Source organism: Carassius auratus, chromosome 29 (genome assembly GCF_003368295.1).
Source record: "Carassius auratus strain Wakin chromosome 29, ASM336829v1, whole genome shotgun sequence".
Taxonomy (NCBI): Eukaryota; Metazoa; Chordata; class Actinopteri; order Cypriniformes; family Cyprinidae; genus Carassius; species Carassius auratus.
In genome coordinates, this window is record NC_039271.1 from 5777049 (window position 1) to 5797224 (window position 20176).

Below are 20176 nucleotides of genomic sequence, written 5' to 3' on the forward strand. Positions count from 1 at the left end.
CATTTAGAACTCATTTCTGTTCTGTACATTCATATTTCAGTCATTTAAGAAAGTGACGACCTCATTCTACTACCGAATTAAGTCCTGAAAAAAAAAAATGGTTGTGGAAACCACATTTATAGAAATTCTACACAGTGTGAACAGAACTGAATTGAAAAAACAGTTAATGACGTATTTAAATGAGTATCAGAGTTGATCACAGGGAAGCATGTGTGTCTTTACTCAGGGTTGCCAGATACTGCTGTAATTTTTTTTAAATTAGAACAAAGGATTGCTTTTCGAACCAAGCCCAAGGACACTTAAAAAGCATTACTTATAACAAGTGGACATGAAAACCCTTCAAGAGAGCCAAACATCAACAAAATATAACAGATCTTTGCACAGTGGTTTTGTTAAAATCACCAAACATGAGTGTTAGGTTGCCATGATATTACTTTGTTCTGGGAAGAAGTTAAACAGAAATACTTTGATGACACAAAAAAACAACATTTCAGATGCAACGAGATCGGTCCACTGGTTAGTCAAGTTATTCTACACAAAAGTCACATGACTTTTTAGATGCGCATGGAGGAATTTATTCGGTAAATGTGTTTCCATACTAATCTATGCAAATTATTTCTTATTGGATGAAAAATGTATCCCACTCAACACTTAATTTATGCGCATTTTGGCATTTCCACGCAGTGATTTTTTTATGCCATATTCCAAAATGCACTTAAAAATTTGTGGGTGGAATCACAGCTAATGTTATACGCAATTGCAGTTGGGAAAATGTATTCTTTTGGCTTTACCAAGCATCACAAACAAGCTCAGTTCTCCAAAACAGAAAGTGAATCATAAACATTTTTTGTAAGTACTTATGTGCATGTCACTTTTACCACACACACCCAACAACTGCATCCAAAACGCACACCCCAGTAAACGCTCAAGGTCTGAAAAGCGCATGTCTGTGAACTTACAGACCACTGTGGACTTTAATGGAAGCGGTGTTCTGAGGATGGCTGAAACTGCCCACTTCCTCTGTGTAATCCAGATACTCAGAGCTCCTGCCCCTGCCAGCGGGCTCGCTGAACAGCTCTATCCGGGGAGGAGTGTAGTCCTGCACACACATACAGGAAAATGTAGGGGTCACTCCTGTCTCTGACCTTTAGAAAGCAGTTACTGTGTTCAAAACAAATCTTTCAAGAAGGTGCTCAAGCTCACTTACTCTGACAGCCAGTCGAATTGAGCCAATAACCACAGATGCTTCTTCACCCTCTTCTGCCCATTGATTGGGCAGTTCTACAACTCCTTCCTCTTCCAGAGCGATGCATCGTCCCTCAAATCCTGGTTTCTCATAAAGTATCCAGCTATGACAAGCCAAAATGCAGTTAAAACTAATCTACTGAAAGGCTCATCAACATGCATGGAGTATTTGTTCTCCTGAGATGCCACTTACCATCCTCTGACCACTTTAATTGATATGACACCGGACAGTTGCATGTGTGTGGCATCAGGTTGATCCCTGTAGAACTCAAAGGACTGTCCACTGAAGTGATGGTGCTCAAATATCACAATCTGACAGGCACAAAACTTCAAATTAGGGCACTTTGCTTACATATTGAAAGCATGTATATTATTCAAAAAACTTTGCTTATTCTATGCAAACAGCAGGATTTAATATCTGAGATTCTTTGTTAGGTCACGAGTTTGAAATGCTGGCAAACCTTTCCAGGTCGCCGGTGGATTCCACGAACAGCTGGAATCTGGAAGACAAAATGCCATGGCTTGTTGTGGTTAAGAGTAATTGGTTTGCAAATGGTCGTAATATTTATCCAAGCAGACAAAAACATGATCCAATGATAAGCCAAAGATTTGGTCATTTTTACGCTCACTTCACACTGTCATGTACAAATATGAATACGCATGAAGAACAAGCAGACATCCAGAGCAATCGCAGCTATGAACAAGTACATTTTTGGCATTTACAAAGAAAACACACTTTGGTGATTGACTCATACATTTGGTAGTTCTCTTTGAGGTTTAGCTTGAGGGATTTGAGCCGCTGGAACTACAGGTGCGGGTGGAATAATATCTTCTGGGACCTTCCCATCAGCTTCATCAACAGCCTTATTTAGATCCACTAGACCAGGCGTGGAAGCACTTTCTCTAGCCACCTAATGAGCAATACACACACAAATAGTTACTTGTTTACTCTTACTATATGTGCAACAGAGTTCAAATATGTGACGTATATAGCACTATAGTGTATGAATGTATGCAAGTATCTGTTGTCGCTGTGAAGAATCAGAGATGGCTGACCAGTGGGTTGATCTTATTCGATGGCTGAGCATTCTCAGGTTTCTTTGGAAGAAATTCCTCCAGGACACTAGGCAACTTAATGTCATCGAAGGAAGGAAGTGGTGGAGGAGCATTAGCATCTGGTACTTTAGTGACTGTAGGCTCCACTGGAGTTGTTTTCCGGGTCGGTCCATCAGGTTGCAGAACAACATCAGTACCAGTGTGGGTACCAATGAGAAGTGGTTGTGCATTAGTGTCTGTAAACTTGACTGTGGGATCTCTTGAAATTGTTCTGAGGTCAGGTTTCATAGCAGGTATATCATCATTGATGGGTTTTAGAACATTCTGTGAACCAGATTGTGTATAACTAGATGTTGGAGCAGCTTTAATGTCTGTTAACATGGTGACTGGAGGGTCTAATGAAGTCCTTTTCAAGTCAGGTTGCAGTGTAGGTCCATCATCTTTCATAGGCTTTGATACAAACTGGGAACTAGTCTGGGCTCCACTGGGAGAAGGAGCATTAGTGTCTGTTAACATGGTGACTGTGGTGTCTCCTGAAGCTGTGCTGAGGTCAGATGTCCTGGAAAGTCCATCATCCTTGGTCGGTTTTTGAACATCCTGGGAATAAGACTGGGTACAACTAGGTGTAGGAACATTAGTGTCTGTTATCATGGTGACTGAAGGGTCTGTTGAAATTGTTTTCGAGTCAGGTGCCAGGGTAGTTCCATCATCTTTCGTAGGTTTCGGTACAACCTGGGAACTAATCGGGGTACCACTTGGAGGAGAAGGAGCATTAGTGTCTGTTGAAAGAGTGACCGTGGGGTCTCTTGAAGTTGTTTTGAGGTCAGGTGTCACGGCAGACCCAATGTCCTTGTTAGGTTTCAGAATAACATAAGAACCAGACTGGGTACCACGGCTGTCATTCTTAGCAAAGGTTTCCTCTACTGGGACCAGTGTAGGTGGTTCTGTAGTAGGTGCTAGTCGTGATTGCGGAGGTGCTGTAGACCCAGAACCATCGATGGGGGATAACAGCCCATCTGAAGGACACTCAGTGGGGCTTAAAAACTCCATTCGTCTCACTTTGTTGGGGCTGCGTAGAATGCTGACAATAGAGCACCTCTCTAAACGAGACTTTGCCTTCAGTGGTTCTGTTGTATTTTCAACTGATTCCTCCATATTTTCTCCTTCTTCTTTTTCAGACTCCTTCCTTGCTCTCTGGAAGATCAGGGACCTTGTGAGGATGCTCTCTCGCTTAGGTTTGGTGTCCACCTCCTTGACTATCGTTGCTTGACTCTTGGATGTCGAACTGGTTGCCAGATCCAGAGTGAATTCCTTTCTTCGCCTCAAGCCGTACTGGAACTCCTCCGGATCAAAGGGTTTCTCAAAGCGGTCTTCTTTTATGGCAGGCATGGCAAACGGAGGTGTTTGCAGGCGATGTTTGTTGTGTTTGCGTTGAGGAAGATTGAATGGCATTGCTAGCCTTTTCACATTTGCAACAAAGTCATCTGGGTCAAACTCTCCCGATGTGTTCAGGAGGTTGGTCTCACTCACGGAGGAGCTCAGCTTGGGATCTGGAATCAACAGCTTCTTCCTTATGGGACGTTGGTTATCCACATCAAGCCAGCTAGATGGAGAGTCCCTGCTCTGGGAGGAGCTGCTGCGTGCATTGGGGATTTGTGGAAGGAGAAAGGGTTTGAGGACAAATTCCTTTTTTCTTGTGGATGGATCTATAGATTTACTGGAGGAGATCTTTTGTTTCACTGAGACTTCAAGAGCTGAAGGCTTTTCATTAACTGATTCTGGAGAAGGTGTGGTCTTTCCACTGTCATAGTCTGGTGGTGATTTGGTCTTTTCTTTAGATAAAGGAATTGGAACTATATTCTCTCCATTCATAGGGGTTATTGGGAAGGAGGATGACCCTGGCAGTGGTGTGGTCCTCTCATTTTTAGTAGTGATATCAGTAGAGACTGCTGGATTGGTTGAGTCTGGTGGACGTTTGTTCTTCTCATCACTGGAGCCTAATGAAGCAGAGATCGTCTCAGTGGTTGAAGCGGGTGAAGGTACAGCATTTTCTTTAGTCAGGGATTTTGCAGGTGTGGTCTTGTCATTAGTTGAAGCTGATGAAGGTTTGGACTTGTCATTAGTTGTCTTATTGGTAGAGGCCGGTGGAGTCATAGTCTCTTCATTATTTGTCTTTCTACTAGCCAAGTCTAATGAAGATTTGGTCTTTTCATTAGTTGAAGTAGGTGGAATTGTAGTAGTTTCATTAGTTAAGTTTGATGGAGGTGTGGTCTTGTCATCATCAGAGCCTAAAGAAGTGGAGGTAGACTCTACAGTTGATGATGCAGAATGTGTGGTCTTTTCATTAGTTGTTTTTTTATTCGCTGAGTTTGATAGAGTATAATCTGTTGAGGCTGGTTTAGCGGTAAAGTTTTTACTGACCTGGTCAGGTTGCTCAGTGGACGCTACAGTGGCTTCAGATGAAAATGAGCTCAGAGACGGACTTTCGTTATTGGATGGTATTTCAGGTAAGGTTTTTCCAAGTATTTCTTTTCCAGACTGCTTAGGTTTGTCAGAAAACTGATCTTCTGTCTCTACAGAGTGAATATCGCCGTTCACTATGAATGTCATTTCTGTGACAGTGATTTTACTCTTGGTTTCTTTGGTGCCTCCCTTTTTAGTTTCAGTGCTAGGCTTTTGTTGTTTCTGGTGTAAATCCCTTTTACTAGATAATGTCTCTGTCTTCTGCTGTTCTCTGCTCTCTGATTGGCTCTGTTGGGGTGGCCCATCTCTATTGGGACCGCCTCCCTCTGTAGATGCAATTTGAGGTGAAATTATGGTGTCCATTTTATCATTTTGGTCTTTGACCAGTGCAGGGTTTGGTGTTGCTGGTGTCTTGCTGGTAGAAGTGGTGTTTCCTTTAGTCTGATTGGACAATTCAGAGTTTTTCTCAGTAGTCTGAGTTTCTTTACCTTGACTGGTTCCCATAATTGTTTTGTCTTGCTGTCTCACAACGGTGATGTCCTTTGATTTAGCTTGTTTTGATTTACGTTCTATTTTCAGCTCAGTTGGCTTTGATGTTTTGACTTCCTTACTATGTTTGTGTGTCTCAGTTGTTTTCAGTTGATCAGTTATTTCTGTAACAAGGTCAATTTTCTGGTTCTGACTGGTCAGACAGTCCTTTTCCTGACTTTTTCGGTTCATCTCTGACAGTCTTTGTGCCGATTTTGGGCTATTTTCAGGGGTATTTACTGGTTTCTCAGGTAAGACCAGTGTATCCGTCTCATTCCCACAGTTTGGCATGGCATTGTTCCTGGAGGTTGCAGCGCTGCTATTGGCTGGCTCAGAGGAGTCTTTAGATCTGGTCTCTTTCAGGTCCTCTGGGGACAGTGGTTTCTCTTCTTTTGTCACAGATGGATCTGGTTTATCTGACTCTCCAAACAACGAGTTTACAATCACGGCTCTGTTCCTCTGCTTGTCTCCCTGCTCTCCTTCTGAGTGCTGCTTTTTGTTGCTGTTTTTTTGTTTCTCTTCCGTTTTTGAGTCAATGTCTGTCTGTATCTTCTCTTTATTTGAGCTGTCCTTTCTGGATGTAGAAGGATATGTTTGAGAAGCAACGGCAACTATCTGTGCTTCAAAGTCACCGCTATTCTCACTCTCCTTCTCATCCTTGCTTTTCACTTCTGAAGGAAGCTTTGTGTCAGCATTCTTTGAGTCCGATTTCTTTTGTGTGCTTTGCATAATTTCTTCTGCTTTCTCCAACTTGGGAGGGACTGAGGGTTTTTTGTTGGGTCTTTCTTTATCAGAGGTGTTCTGCTCTGGGGTCTTTACAACGTCTCTTGCATCTACAAGAGGTTTGTCCTTGACTTCCTGTTTACCTTGACCCATTTCTTGTTTGGTGGGGCTGAGCGGGTCTTTGCCTCGACGTTTTTTAGATCTTGTGCCTGTCCGGGTTGGTGATTTCACCTGCGGGGACTTGTCAGTAGGTGATGAAACTGTCGGGAGAGAATCCGTCTTTTTATTCCCAACGCTTGAGTCACCTGTGCTCTCAGACGATGCAGGTGTAGCACTGTAGGATTTAGAGTCAGGTTGATCTATATTTAAATGAGGTTTGGATTTAAACTTTGACTCTCCACTGGTGTCTGTCTTTGCTATAGATTTTTCAAAACGTCCAGAACACGATATTTCAGTCGTTTTTGAATGTCCTTCGTTCAACATACGACCGGACGTCAACGTCAGCTTCTCTTCCTCTCTCCTCCCCGTGCTGAAATTCTTCGCCCTCTCTTTAACCGTTTGGTTTGGAGGTGCAGAACTGGACCGTGTTCCGGCATGTTCTGTCAAATCTCTCAAACGACTGGCCACATTTTGAGCTGGAGGAATATCCAGGTGACGCAGGTTTGTGGAGCTACTGACTGCACTGGTGGCTCCTCGCTCAAACAGACTGATCTTGTCTGCGATTCTGGCCTTGTTATGACTGGACTTTACATTGGTGCCGTCCACTCTGTCTTCCGGAAATCTTTAAAATAACAAAGAAAAAAGATCAAAACTGGTTCAAATAGTTTCAAGTGCACATTAGCATCCACTCCCTTCATTAGCTGTTGACTCATTGTCTTTCCACTTTCTCTGGCTTTGTGTACTCTTCCTGTTTTATTCTCTTCAGTTCTTTCTCTGCTTGAAGCAAGCTACAAATCATTTAAGAAACTGAATTCCCCTCCTGCCTTTGCATTTTCAGAAAAACACTTTTATTGAGAGTGACTAACACGTGCCCCCACATGACTTTTGTTGCTCTTTCCCTTTGAATGGAGTGAATGACTGTCAAGCTCCAAAAAGCAACTTTTTCACAGTTTCTTTGTGTGAGTATGATTTTTAAGAGCTTCAACAGAGGGGAAAACTATCAGTAAATAACTTAAATGATCACAAATGACATGCATTTGAGCATGTTTCTCACACAGAACTTTCATTTAGCCATCATATTATTTTTGGAGCAGGACATTACCGGGTTTCTGTAAGACTTATGAAGGCAAATTTAAGACTTCTTAAAGAAAGTTAAGGAATAAATTAAAGAGAACACAATATGTCACTATGTTCTAAATTAGCAACACTTAAAAGTCTGAAAATAAAGCATATCTCCATTACTTTTTAATTCAACTATGGAAATCATTCTTACTGTAACTTCTGATCACACTGCAAAATAAGTATAATGTTTTTTTTTTTTTTGTCATTTTGCAGTCCAATTCCTTAAAAAATTCAAGTTAGATGCTGAAATGACATGAATTCTTGCTGTTGTTGTTTTTTTATTTGTGAAAATGGGGCGTATGTATGATAAAGGACAAATATCAGCCAGAAAGCTCAACTTAATTCAAAGGGAAACAAGTTTTAATTCCCCATTGACAGATCTTTAGGCATCAACTCACTTAATTTTGTTCATTTAAAAAAAAAAAGCCTTCACTTTGCATCTCAAGTAAATGTATCTTGATTTAAGGTTGTTTAGATATTTGTACAAGACAAAAATAAATGACATTTGCATTCTGTGCCATGATTTCATGAATTTAAGACTTTCTGCTCCATTGATTTGTGGAAGGATGAATTATACTTTAATGTACTTCAAAATACCTCCTTTTGTTTTCAGCAAAAGAAAATCACAGCAGGTTGAAATGGCATTTATTTTAAGGTGAACTGTCCCTTTAAGAACCGTTGATGCCTATAGAAGACAAACACAAGGCTGACATCTAGAAAAACTGGCATTTAAATATCTAAACACTTTATTGTTATGAAGATGCCTATTCTCAATGCAGGGAGCTCTTGAAAACCAGGTCAGCGTCGTTAGCCAACAGGTTATTTTTAATGTTTGACTTTACAGAGGAATGACGAGTAAGAGAGCAGATTTCACAACATGATGCATGATGTTTTGTCCTGATCATCTAAAGAAAGATTTCCAACGCTTGGATGAAGCGTATTCAACTTCAAGTTCAAACAGAAACGTGTGCATTAAAAGGCTCTCAGATCGAATCAAACCCAAGATTGTTGTATGTTATTTTTGTAAGCACAGGCAAAAACAGGTAGAACAGGTAAATTTACCTTGATGTTTCCTCAGCTCTTGGTCGTTTGGTGTCCGTAGTGTCTTTAAAAGCCATATTTTGGTCTTCATTTTGGTCCTCTGAGGTGACCACCACCTTTTTAGCGAAGACCACCTCGCTGTGAGACACTTTGATGCTCCTGCGTTTGGATTCAGCGCTCTCCGTCAGCCTCACCACCCGTTCCTCGTCCATATCTGAACAAACCACCTCAACCGAATCTTCACTCAGGTTTGCTTCCAAATATTCCACGCGGACGACATCCTCACGTCTACCTGAGTTTGGCTCCTGAAGGCTGTTTGCCGCCTCCTCAACGGCTGAGTCAGCACATGCTGTCCGCGGGCTGCTCGTCAAACTGGTTGTTGCAGGGCTTTCAGGTTGGGGATTGGTTGGGGATTTAGTTTGAGCTCCGCCCTCATCTCCGTGAGAGCTCCGCCTCCTTCTGCCAGATCTCTTCCGGCCCATTTGATCAAAGAGTTCCGGTGCCGTACTCCTCTCGAACGACTGACTGCGTTTGGTTTTTATGCAGGTTTCTCTGGTTTCCCCGTGACCTTTCGACCTCGTGCCCGTCCCGTCCTCCCCTCCACGGCCAGGTCTCAGATGTTTGGCATTCCGCTCGAGGGATGGGCTTGTCTCTGCTGGAACGCTCTCACCTAGTGCAGGCCTGTCTGTGTCGTCTGCTCCAGCAGGGTGGCTGGTTTCTCTGTGGTCCTCCTCAGGAGCCTCCTCTTGCTGTGTTTGGGAGCTGGGGTCATCTCTGCCCCAACCCCACGACAGCCAGCTCCCGATGCGACTCAACACCCCTGGGCTGTGCTCCTGTGGACTCTCACCCTACAAACACACAAACACATGAAGTCCTGAGAGTCTCATCTGTAACACACACCTGGGGCAGAAATTAAGGGCAAAAATTTGATCATTGACTTGCAGGATATAATATAATAATATAAAGATATTATTTTGATTTCTTTGCATCCTCAGATTCCAGATTTTCAAATCGTCGCATCTAAGTTCACATGATTTCAATGGTTTGGTTGAACCGGTTTTTACCTGATCCCGGATCAGTTTTATAAATATGTACACATTATTTATGATTCATTAATTAAAGAAATACGTTAATAATTCCTGATTGGCCTGTTTAGACACGTCCTCCATAAAACAAACAAAACAAGCCCTGCAAATTACACTTATAATAATAAAGCTGCTTTAAAGAACCTTGTTATAATCTGAAGAACCTTCTCTTTCTCCATAAAGATGTTAAAGTTCTTCAGATGTTAAAGGTTCTTAATGGAACCTTTTAGACAAAAAGGTTTTGTTTTTATGTTAATTTTGTATGTACTGTTTTCATGCAGGTTTGGCTTGTTTTTGTTGTTGTGTGATGATTTGAGTTCTTCAGAAAACTGAATCATTTTGGGAAGCAATTGGTTAAATTTACTCAAAGCTTTGAAAAGGTTAGTTTCCAACATCACTGGTTCATTGCTCTTAACTTGTTCATTGAATGCTAACATGCTAATTGGAAATGCATTGAATGAGTAAGCTAATTTAAACTAAACTGATGCTTAAAATCATAGTCTGAAGTTATAAAACAGAGACTGTGGTCATCATACGCAACATGGTTTTCTGGGGAGCTGAGCATGATTTTCTATGTAACGTTGCAAATCAGAGCCAAAATTGGTGGAAAAGTTGAGTGTGTCTGCATTAAAACTTGGAAACAAAGTTGCAGGATTTTGAAAAATGTAAATAAATGTCTAATATTCTGCACCATTTGTAAGTCTCGGATGACAGATGTATTTTAATGAGTGACTCTGATCATGCTGTCATTAAAGCAAAAGAGACAAACCAAACACAAATTCAACACAACTTTTCACTCTAATTCTGTTCATCATGTAGTTTGTAATGAAAACAGCATTCAGAAGTGTAACATCACAAGCAAAGCCCACTAATCTGCCATTAATCTGCAAAAACAAAAACAGACACATAAATCCCTCTATATAACTACTCTAAACATAGTTTATGCCATTCACACGTGATATGTCACTGAAGTTCAAAAGAATAGTTTCAACAAAAATAGCTGACGGTTGCCATTGACTTCCACAGTAAATAAATAAAAAAACCAACTATTTGGTTACCAGCATTCTTCAAATAATATTTTATCCGAGAAGGAAGAAACTCATACAGGTTTAGGACAACTTGAGGTTGAGTAAATTATAACATTTTTGGTCAACTGTCCCTTTAAGGAGAAACGTTATTCAGAGTTTGACTTTATATCTCCTAACTTTGTTATCTCCATTGAAACAGTCTGAGAGAACACTAAAAGACACGAAGCGATTTAAAAATGAAACATTTCGTTACAGTTTAAATTAAAACGAGGAAACGTATGAACAAGAAAGTAAAGATTCTAAAGTATTTCTACAGAAAGTATTTCTACAGAAAGTATTTCTACAGAATGTCATGCAGTCGTCAGGCGGTAATTCCTCAGAACTCACGGTCCGGGTCCCGGTCTGCGGCGAGCGGAACACCCAGAGCAGCGCGTCTTTAGTGAAGTGATCCAGACCTGCGACTCACGAGCCCCGGATCGAGCCAACCGATCACAAGCTGAAGCTCAATAACGGGTGCGAGCGCTCAATAGTTATGAGAGACGGAGGAGAGAGAGAGAGAGAGAGAGAGAGAGAGACGGAGGAGAGAGAGAGAGAGAGAGAGAGAGAGAGAGAGAGAGAGAGAGAGAGAGAGAGAGAGAGAGAGAGAGAGACGGAGGAGAGAGAGAGAGAGAGAGAGAGAGAGAGAGAGAGAGAGAGAGAGAGAGAGAGAGAGAGAGAGAGAGAGAGAGAGAGAGAGATTGTGTTTCAGAGGATCAGATGAACGGAGTCCCACACTGAAGCAGAAGAACATCTCAGAAGCTCCTGGATCATATTTACATGCGCTTCCCAACAGCAACACAGCTCAGTTCAGCACAGAGGCGATATTGTTCAGTTTACTGTTATTATACGCTCATTAAATATACAGAAATACAACTTTAACTCTTTCTTGAATGCAGTTATTGTTTAATACATGGAAAATGGGGGAAGGTTTACAGCAAACCCTCTCTCTTTAAAGCACTTATAAACAATGTTTTTAAAAGTTACTACAAAATATCCAACAGTGTTCTTTAAAAGTCATAGATGTAAGGAAAAACGTTCTTGAAGCGACGTGTAGAAAACAAGATTGTAAGCAGAATACTGCGCATTTTTATATTCTTAGGGATGTTACAAATAAATGTTTAATTAATGTTAAATATTTGGGTGAGTAGAACATGCAAAACGTTTTTGCAACCTTTAAATAACGTTCTAAACATGACAAGAAAACGGAAAACATTTTAACATTTCAGTAACGTGTTACAAATAAACGTTCAAATGTTATATTTTGGGTGAAAATGTTAGCATCTAAAACGTTGTGCAAATTTATTTTGTAATTTTTATAGAAAACTTTCTAATCATGACAATAATACGGCACATTTTTACATACAATATTAGAAATAAATGTTTAATTATGTTCTGGATGAGGAGAACATGCGAAACGTTTTTGCAACCTTTAAATAACGTTCTAAACATGACAAGAAAACGGAAAACATTTTAACATTTCAGTAACGTGTTACAAATAAACGTTCAAATGTTATATTTTGGGTGAAAATGTTAGCATCTAAAACGTTGTGCAAATTTATTTTGTAATTTTTATAGAAAACTTTCTAATCATGACAATAATACGGCACATTTTTACATACGATATTAGAAATAAATGTTTAATTATGTTCTGGATGAGGAGAACATGCGAAACGTTTTTGCAACCTTTAAATAACGTTCTAAACATGACAAGAAAACGGCACATTTGAACGTTTTAGAACCATGTTAAAACGATGTTCCCTAAATGTGTTGCTTGGCACCTGTAGATGGTTTTCTAAAGAACAGCGAATCTCTTGTGGATCTCGTGGAAATCCTATCATTTGCTCAGGACACTAATCCAGATATTTAGCCCAAACCCAAGCATGCACCCGTTCTCCCCGTCCTTCAGTAAACCAGAGCAGAGAGACTCACAGTCAGTCCTCGGAGCTGAAGGCAGAGGAATCCTCTCAGATGGAGCTGATGCTGAAGTTCTCGTGTAAAGAAAGAGAAAGCTCGAGCACCTGTGCTAATTATTTACCTGAGCGTCACACCCACACCTTCACTGCTCAAGTACAGACCTGTTCAGAGCGACTCTCACTCCATAAAGCCATTCTGACCAGTCAAGTGTGTAAACACTGAGAGACGTGCCAGCTTCCCATGATCCAGCGGCTCAGGACATCAGCAGAAGAGCCTCCGCTGCTCCTGAACAACACACACCTGAGGATATCTCACACCTGTGTGTGTCCAGTGTCAGAGGAACAGGTGTGAGGCCAGAGAACAGGACAGGAATGACACACACACACACACACACACACACACTGAATTATTGATGCATGCGAGGCCTCACCTCCCTCAGAGAAACAACTGAAGAGAATCTCACAGTCTTTGGGAACCTGCTTTGTCTTGATGTCTCTACAGACTGACGGAAGTGTTCATGTTCGGTGGAGTTCTCCAAGGCCTGCTTTCATTTCAACTTCTAGAGGAATAGATTTAAAAAGCAACCAAACGAGTAACTCTGGCTGGCTCTGGACAGGGAATGCAGTTCTGCAGAGATGGAGGAGGCAGTAAAAAAGTGCACAATTCATAGCTTTGTTTTCCTAACCTTGCCATTTAGTTCTGAAATATTATTTCTTTATGATCTCTGAACATTCAAAACACCCATGCAAACGTCAAAGGAATATTTCATTTCATTTTGCTAAAATTCTGGGAACATATAGGTAACATAAAAAAAAAAGCATTTGACTAATGTCCGTGTAAAACATTTAAGAAAATAAAGCAACACACATTCCATTAATGATGTAGATGCACCGTTTCTGTTGAGAGCAGAAGACTGAACAGACGTTCTGTGAAGGTTTCTTACTGCTGTGAGATTAACTCTCATTTACAGCAGAGTTGGAAACGGATGTTTAACCCTTTCCTCAACACATCCAATTCAGTTTTAATGACTTGTTTCCGTGGTTTCAGCGCTGAGCATTCTGGGAGCGTTTGGTAACGGCCGCTGTGACTCACTGTAACCGCACATACTCGGCTCCTGCTGTCTGAAACGAGATCCAGATGGTTGGGCAGAGTCTCCTGTGCCTCCAGCAAACACAAACACCGGACTGTCTTCAGGCAGATCCTCTCTCCTGGTCTGATCTGAGCTGAGGGATGTTTCACTCTGTCCCGTCCGAGCAGTCCTTCACTGAGCTTCTAGTAAAGCTGTGGTTTAATGCTGTCTGCTTTATGTTTCCAGAGTGTCAGGGCCCTGAATCACACACAGACACAGCGAGGTTCGCCTGTACACCGCAGCTTTGGCGCCACCTGCTGACGACAGAACCGCATCACAGCTGCTCCTCATTCCTAACCAGCAGCCATTCTTTGTTGTGTTTTTAGGTCAATTATCAGGACAGTCACTGTAGATCATCTCAGACCAGAAACAGGCCAGTTCCCAGCTGGTCATACAAAGCTAACAAGTAACGTTCTGGCAAGGTTCTCTCAAGGTTCTCTCAAGGTTATTAATGTTTTTCCAGTGATGTTAATTGAACGTGTTCAGAGTTATCTGGTTTTTAATAATGTTCTCAAAACGTTTGCGCAAAAACATAATTCTTTTAGATTGAATATGGAATATTTTATTTCTGAGCTGTTTAAATATATATGATGTCCTGTTCTGTGACTGTGTATAACCCTGTACAGAAGTGTAATAATCCATGTTGTTTTTCTGTGAAATATTACTTATGTATACTTTACTCGTTTACTTAACCACTTTTTATAATGTCTATATAAATAATGCTGTTTGTGTGTCTAATTTAATTAGAAAGTCTATTTGTGCATAGGGTCTATTTTGCCCTTTGTGAGAATGTTTACTGCTGCTTACTCTTCTACAAAACCTGACTCTGAGAAATGAACAAGTTCAATGTACCTGAACAAACAGAAATAAATCTTTAAGATAATAATAATTAAAATGGAATTAATATGGAATTGAGTTAAATTAAATGGAATTATTATATAGATTTAAATTTACAAAAACAATTTAGAAGTATTTTTTTTATTTAAGAACTAGTAAACAACTGAAACCAGCTAATGACAAGTTTAGACCCGGAAATCAGCTGCAGTGTTTAGAGGCTGGATTGTCCAGCAGGGTTAATCAGCATTTACAGTTTTATTCTATAATACAAGTTTCCAGTGTGTGTGTGTGTGTGTGTGTGTGTGTGTGAGTGAGTGTGTGTGTGTAGTTTATGGGATGTAAGCGTGGACTCCATCAGTCCCTCACTCTCCATCCCACTCTGTTTCCACAGCAACACTCCTCACTATGTCTTCTTTCTTCATCTCTTTGTGTTTTATTCTGAGGATGATGTTCATTGTTTAATAAATGCGTGGTGATCATGAACTGTCTCTGAGCATCACGACTCGTTATTCAGAGCTGAACTTACACAAGCTTCATCATATTCGTTTCATCTGATCTTTCATAACAGAGAAAACTGAAGATCTCAAAGCTTTAGCTGCAATATTTCTGAACAAATGAGCAGAAAACGGCTCTCCTACACACACTTCTCTCAGATGTTTCCATTAAATCAGGTTGAAGAGTGATATAAATGTTCTTTTCTGTTATAACACATTACTCTCTTCTCCATGGAAACGACCTTTCCCCTCTCTCCTCTGTTGGAAGTGAAGCGTCCTCACACTCAATACAGCTTCATTATAGAGCTGAGAGACACGTGACGCAGCGGTGAATCTCTCGCTCGGTCTCTTTATCTCTCATAACTCTGGAAAGCTCACCCAGAATGCTTTGCGCTGAAGCCAGTGTGTTTGGTGGTCATTAGTGGTGTTAATGGCAGTGTTCATGTCTTTTCTCAGGAGGAACAGCGTCTGTGACAAACATGCTGACGCTTTCAGCCTCTGTTTGCTTGTTTGAGAGGTGAAACACATGCTTTTACTGAGCTAGGACTAAATATTTGTGCAGAAATCTGGCACTTAAACCCCAGTAAGTGATTTTTGCACATACAAAATCGAGGTACATCTCAGAGACGTCTATTTGACATCTTCAAGAAGTGTTTCTAGAGCGTTTGCTCATCTGCATTATGTCTATAGTTTTTCTATCAGATGCATATATACACTGCATACAAAATCCTTTTATTTGTCTGATAGCACAGCTACTTTTGAAAAAAAAGTGACAAAAAAGCAGTGACACTGTGAATGATGAACAAAAATAAACTAATTTACAGCAAAAAAAAAATTATAAACAATATAAACTTTGAATAAAACTATAATAGTATCTCAAAAATATTATAATACTTGTAAACACAGTCAAATAAATCACAGAAACCTGTTCTGAATCTTCAGTGTCATGAAGACTTCACTTTCCTTCATCATTTTACTCAAGAACTAAACTAAACTAAATATATAATCACCTTAAAGTCCGTAATCAGTGAAGGGATGTTCACTTGCACTAATGAGAACACTACGTAATCTACATAGTTTCTTTAAATAATAAAAACAGATGTCAATAAGAACATCATTATTTTGCACTTTTTAGGATTATCAGCAGCTCATTAAATATCAGTCACTGTCCCGCTCTCTCTCGTGAGGCCAGCACAGAAGTGACTCAAGCTGTAGTTCATCGACTGACCGCTAGAGGCTCGCTGCAGAAGAGAGTCAGTCCCATAGACTCCCCATGATAAAATGCCCAACTTTACAGCAGAAAAAAAACGTTTACAGCCTGGTGCAAAAAAATATTTTGTTCTATATAGCTAATTTTGCCCTTTATGACAACTGTGAGGAGGGTGAATTATTTTATAACTCATCCGTTTAAATTATATTAAGCCTTAAAGTTCTGAATAATTAAGGGTGGGGCCACTTGAGTGACAGGTGGATTGCAGCTGCTGACAATGCTGTCGTGCTAGGTGGGCGTGGTTTCATCAACCAGATCCCGCCTTTTTGCCCATTTTCAATTATCCGGGAGTGACCTGCGGTGATGCGCTGACAAACAAGATGGTGACAGCTGGCTCCGCCTACTTTTGGCTTCAAAAACACTCTTTGGAAACCTATGGGTGATGTCCCGGACACTACGTCCATATTTTAATACAGTCTATGGTCGCTGTCCATGTGTAACACGAGCCTGTGTGCTAGCGTCTGATGACGTCATAGGACTCTGAGCTCTTCAGCACAGCTGATTGGCTGTCTGCGGTGATTGACAGCTCACACGGCACCAAGTCATCATTGCCATCGCTGTAGTTCTGTTCAGAGTTCACGAAGTTCGGAATGTGGAAGTCGGACAGGAAGTGCTCGTCTTCATCTCCTCTCTCGTCCTCTGCCGCCCCCTGGAGGTGGAGCCTGGAGGCCCGCCCACAATGCCTCCCTCGGCCAATCACGGTGTCTCTGACGGCCTCCTCGTGGATGTAGAAGTGAAAGAGGGAACGTGATTCGTCCGTCAGCGGCGGGAGAGAAAACAGCTGAGAGCTGCCGAGCTCCAGCACACAGTCAGCTAGACCATGATGCTTTTCACCGGGATCAGGGATCCTGCGCAGAAACACGGACAGCTTTATCTTTTACTTCAGCCAAAGAAAACATAAATGACTTATTTTCATTTTTAAAAAAACTAATTAAAATGTCAAAAAAAAGAAACAATACATGAATAAACATTTTCTCATAGTTATATGGTTTGACGTAATCATTAAGAATTAATAAAACTTTTTTTTTCTAATTTAATATATGGAAAATATTACTTTATCAGTAACTACATACCAAAAGTAAAATAATAATAATAATAATAATAATCTGAGTAAGTTTCACAAGAACACATGATTTCAGATTTTTATAATGTTTAATTCAATGGTGTTCATTTTTGTAATTGTTAAATTTACTAGCAATATTTGAATGTAAAAAAATGTTTTTTTTTTTTTCAGTGTAGCAGAAAGTTAATTCTTATTCATTTATTTATTTTTGTTTGTCTGATCTTTGATATAGGTGAACAGCCCATTTTAATGACTGATTAAATCAGGGCTCATTTGCTGTAATATATGCAGCAGCTCAGGTGTTTCTGCTCATTTGAATATATGATTACAGACTCTCTGTTTCTATGGAGACACACGTGAACCTTATTCTACAGTAACACATCTGAACAAAAGCAGCATGTTGTGTGTTATTGAGTGTGTGTGTGTGTGAGACAGAGAGAGTGTTTGGCATAATAACTGCTGCAGTATTGTGTGGGAATTTATTTATAGTCCCAAAGACTGACAGTCTCTGACGGATGAGATTTAGATCTCAAAATGCATTTTAAAATCTGTGCTAAATTCACATCATTATTAAAAAACAACAACACACTCAGAGCTTTCAACCATATTATATGAGATCTGCAACTTGTCATTAACGAGTTAAAGTCTAAAAAAAGTCAAAGTTTTGATAGTTAGCATGTTATTACTGCATTTACCCCTGTTTAATGCAGTATATTCAAATTTTTGTTTTGTGAGATCTGAGATTTTAGTGTGTGAGATGAGGAAATGAAAATATATTTTTCAAAAGTTTTTGACACTTATATAACTTCATAGATAATTGAAAGTATTTTGACACCAATGGGACTCCATACATATGGAAATGGTTTAAAAGAAATAAAATGATAAAAGTAAAATAAAAAAATAAAAAATGATATGTATTTTGTGGCTCTTAAAGTGTTTGCAGAATTCCATTCCTTGAGTAAAAACTATGGATTTTGTTGTATTTTTAATATTAAAGTTTCAGAAAAGATATGAACAGTTAAACTGAAAACGTCAGAGATCACAATATGAACTCTCATATTTCTCACCCAAATCCTAAAAAACACTGAATGCTCTCCACATCTCTTTAATAAAGTGTGTGTGTTTTACTCACTCTGGATGCGGAGCTCCTGTTTTTGTCAGCAGCGTCAAAACAAAGAACATAAAGATGACGAACACGGCCAGTCCGACCCAGAAGCCAATCACTATGGAGTCTGACGAGACAAAACCAGCATTTAGAACACACACACACACACACACACACACACTCCTCTCTATCTAAAAAGTGAATGATACTCACATCTGTTTGCTCTCAGGCCCTCGAAGGACACAGGCTCCTCGTCATCATAATATTCATAATGCCATTCATATTCTCCGCCGGACTGACTGCGGTTTGAATATTCAGTCATGTTTCTGTGGAGTATTTCAGGAGTCAGAACACATCCTGACCAGTGAGACGATCACACCGAAGGAATCACACAGAGACATCAGAATGAATGTGCTCGCTTTGTCTCTCTCTTTCTGTTCATACAGCACGTAATTCATGAAATCACAAACGCCCACCTTCAGAGAGAGAGAGAGAGAGAGAGGGAGAGAGAGAGAGAGAGAACAATATTAGCAGTAAAAAGTTGATTTTTATGTGAACCTGATGATCAGAAAAGTTGTGATTTAGAAGATCTTTTGATTATTTCATTCAACAACTGCAAGAAGTGTTTAAATATCCCGCAGGGGGCGAGGATACATCCACCCAGATTCTTCAAATGTCACAAGGTAACCGTAAAGCCACTGAATATGTCATCATGTTCATGTCTCAACATTGATCTACAGGCAGAGATGATTTGTAAAGGTGAGAATTTATCATTTTCTGACTTTGTAAGTCTCATTATCAAGATTGCCAATCTGATGAAACAAGCCTCGCGTCGAAGGAACATGAGAGAAATTCAACATATTTCACAAGGTATCACTCGACCCATAACAACATAACAACCACCAAACCATGTGAGCTCTAGGATGGTTTAGATCCTACCTGTCCGATCGCTACCATTTTGTTTACTTAAATGGGGAGTCATCTCATTTATCATCAGTAAAATATGGAGTGCCACAAGGATCCGTCCTAGGTCCCCTTCTATTTTCAATATACATGTTGCCCCTTGGTAATATTATTAGAAAATACGGAATTAGCTTCCACTGTTATGCTGATGATACTCAGCTATATATCTCAACGAGACCAGATGAAACTTCCCAATTATCTAAGCTAAAAGAAAAGAAAGATGGAGGATTAATGCCTTGTGTTAATTATCAATGACTTAATGTCACTGTGAAGTTCCGATATCTTCTACCACTGGTTCCTTTCGTTCTAGAGGAGCTCCATGAGGCTAAAGTCGTTGGTGGTGGTTGATTTTTAGGAAAGTTTTACTTCAGTTAACACTTAATTTAACCATCATATATGTTTTTTATGTGCTTTCTGGAGAAGATGAGAGAAAAGCAACATGAAAGTGTTCTGAGCATCCAGACCTTCCAGACACAGCAGATCCACACATGGCTCTTTGATCTGGGTTTAACACACATCTAATGTGCTGAAGTCCTCAGTAAAAGATAGTTAGCAGATTATTCATGCTGCTCTTCTCATGCAGTGAGCCGTGCAGCTCCCAGAAGCTCAGAAAACACCCTGTAAACATGTCTTCTGAAGCCATAAAGTGCCTGATGTGAGGAACAGAGCTAATGAAACACTTTCACTGAAAGCAAAAGAGCATCAGAGAAATGCAGAAGCACATCAAATGAGTTCCAGCAGGACGATGCATCAATCTGTCGGCTCTTTCTTCATTAATACATCAGATTGAATATCCTGTGAGTCACAGAGAATATGAGGCTTCTGCTGGAGGATTGTTATGGAAGAGAAAGCCTTCGTGACTCATCTTCACTCTGTGACCTTGAGTTAAAGTCATCTCGCTCTGAGTGGAGA

At 40.2% G+C, this 20176-nt stretch overlaps 2 protein-coding genes across 2 annotated transcripts in view; both read right to left on the reverse strand.

The window, feature by feature from the left end:
* LOC113048450 (beta/gamma crystallin domain-containing protein 1-like) overlaps positions 1-12948 on the reverse strand; it is a 34047-nt gene extending 21099 nt beyond the window's left edge. The window contains exons 1-8 of the mRNA XM_026210246.1: positions 12834-12948; positions 8359-9185; positions 2302-6796; positions 2001-2156; positions 1707-1745; positions 1439-1557; positions 1208-1349; positions 960-1099 (exon numbers count right to left, since the gene is read on the reverse strand). Coding sequence (XP_026066031.1) covers positions 960-1099; positions 1208-1349; positions 1439-1557; positions 1707-1745; positions 2001-2156; positions 2302-6796; positions 8359-8819 — 5552 coding nt within the window. The 5' untranslated portion in view covers positions 8820-9185; positions 12834-12948. The remainder of the gene's footprint in view (positions 1-959; positions 1100-1207; positions 1350-1438; positions 1558-1706; positions 1746-2000; positions 2157-2301; positions 6797-8358; positions 9186-12833) is intronic.
* A 3390-nt stretch (positions 12949-16338) lies between these two features.
* Positions 16339-19298, reverse strand: LOC113048559 (melanocortin-2 receptor accessory protein 2B-like). Its single transcript, XM_026210435.1, has 3 exons — positions 18515-19298; positions 18329-18428; positions 16339-16981 (listed from the first exon to the last, which is right to left on the reverse strand). Exons 1-3 carry the CDS (start codon positions 18621-18623, stop codon positions 16588-16590), a joined length of 603 nt encoding a protein of 200 aa, XP_026066220.1. The 5' UTR covers positions 18624-19298; the 3' UTR covers positions 16339-16587.
* Positions 19299-20176: the final 878 nt, after the last annotated feature.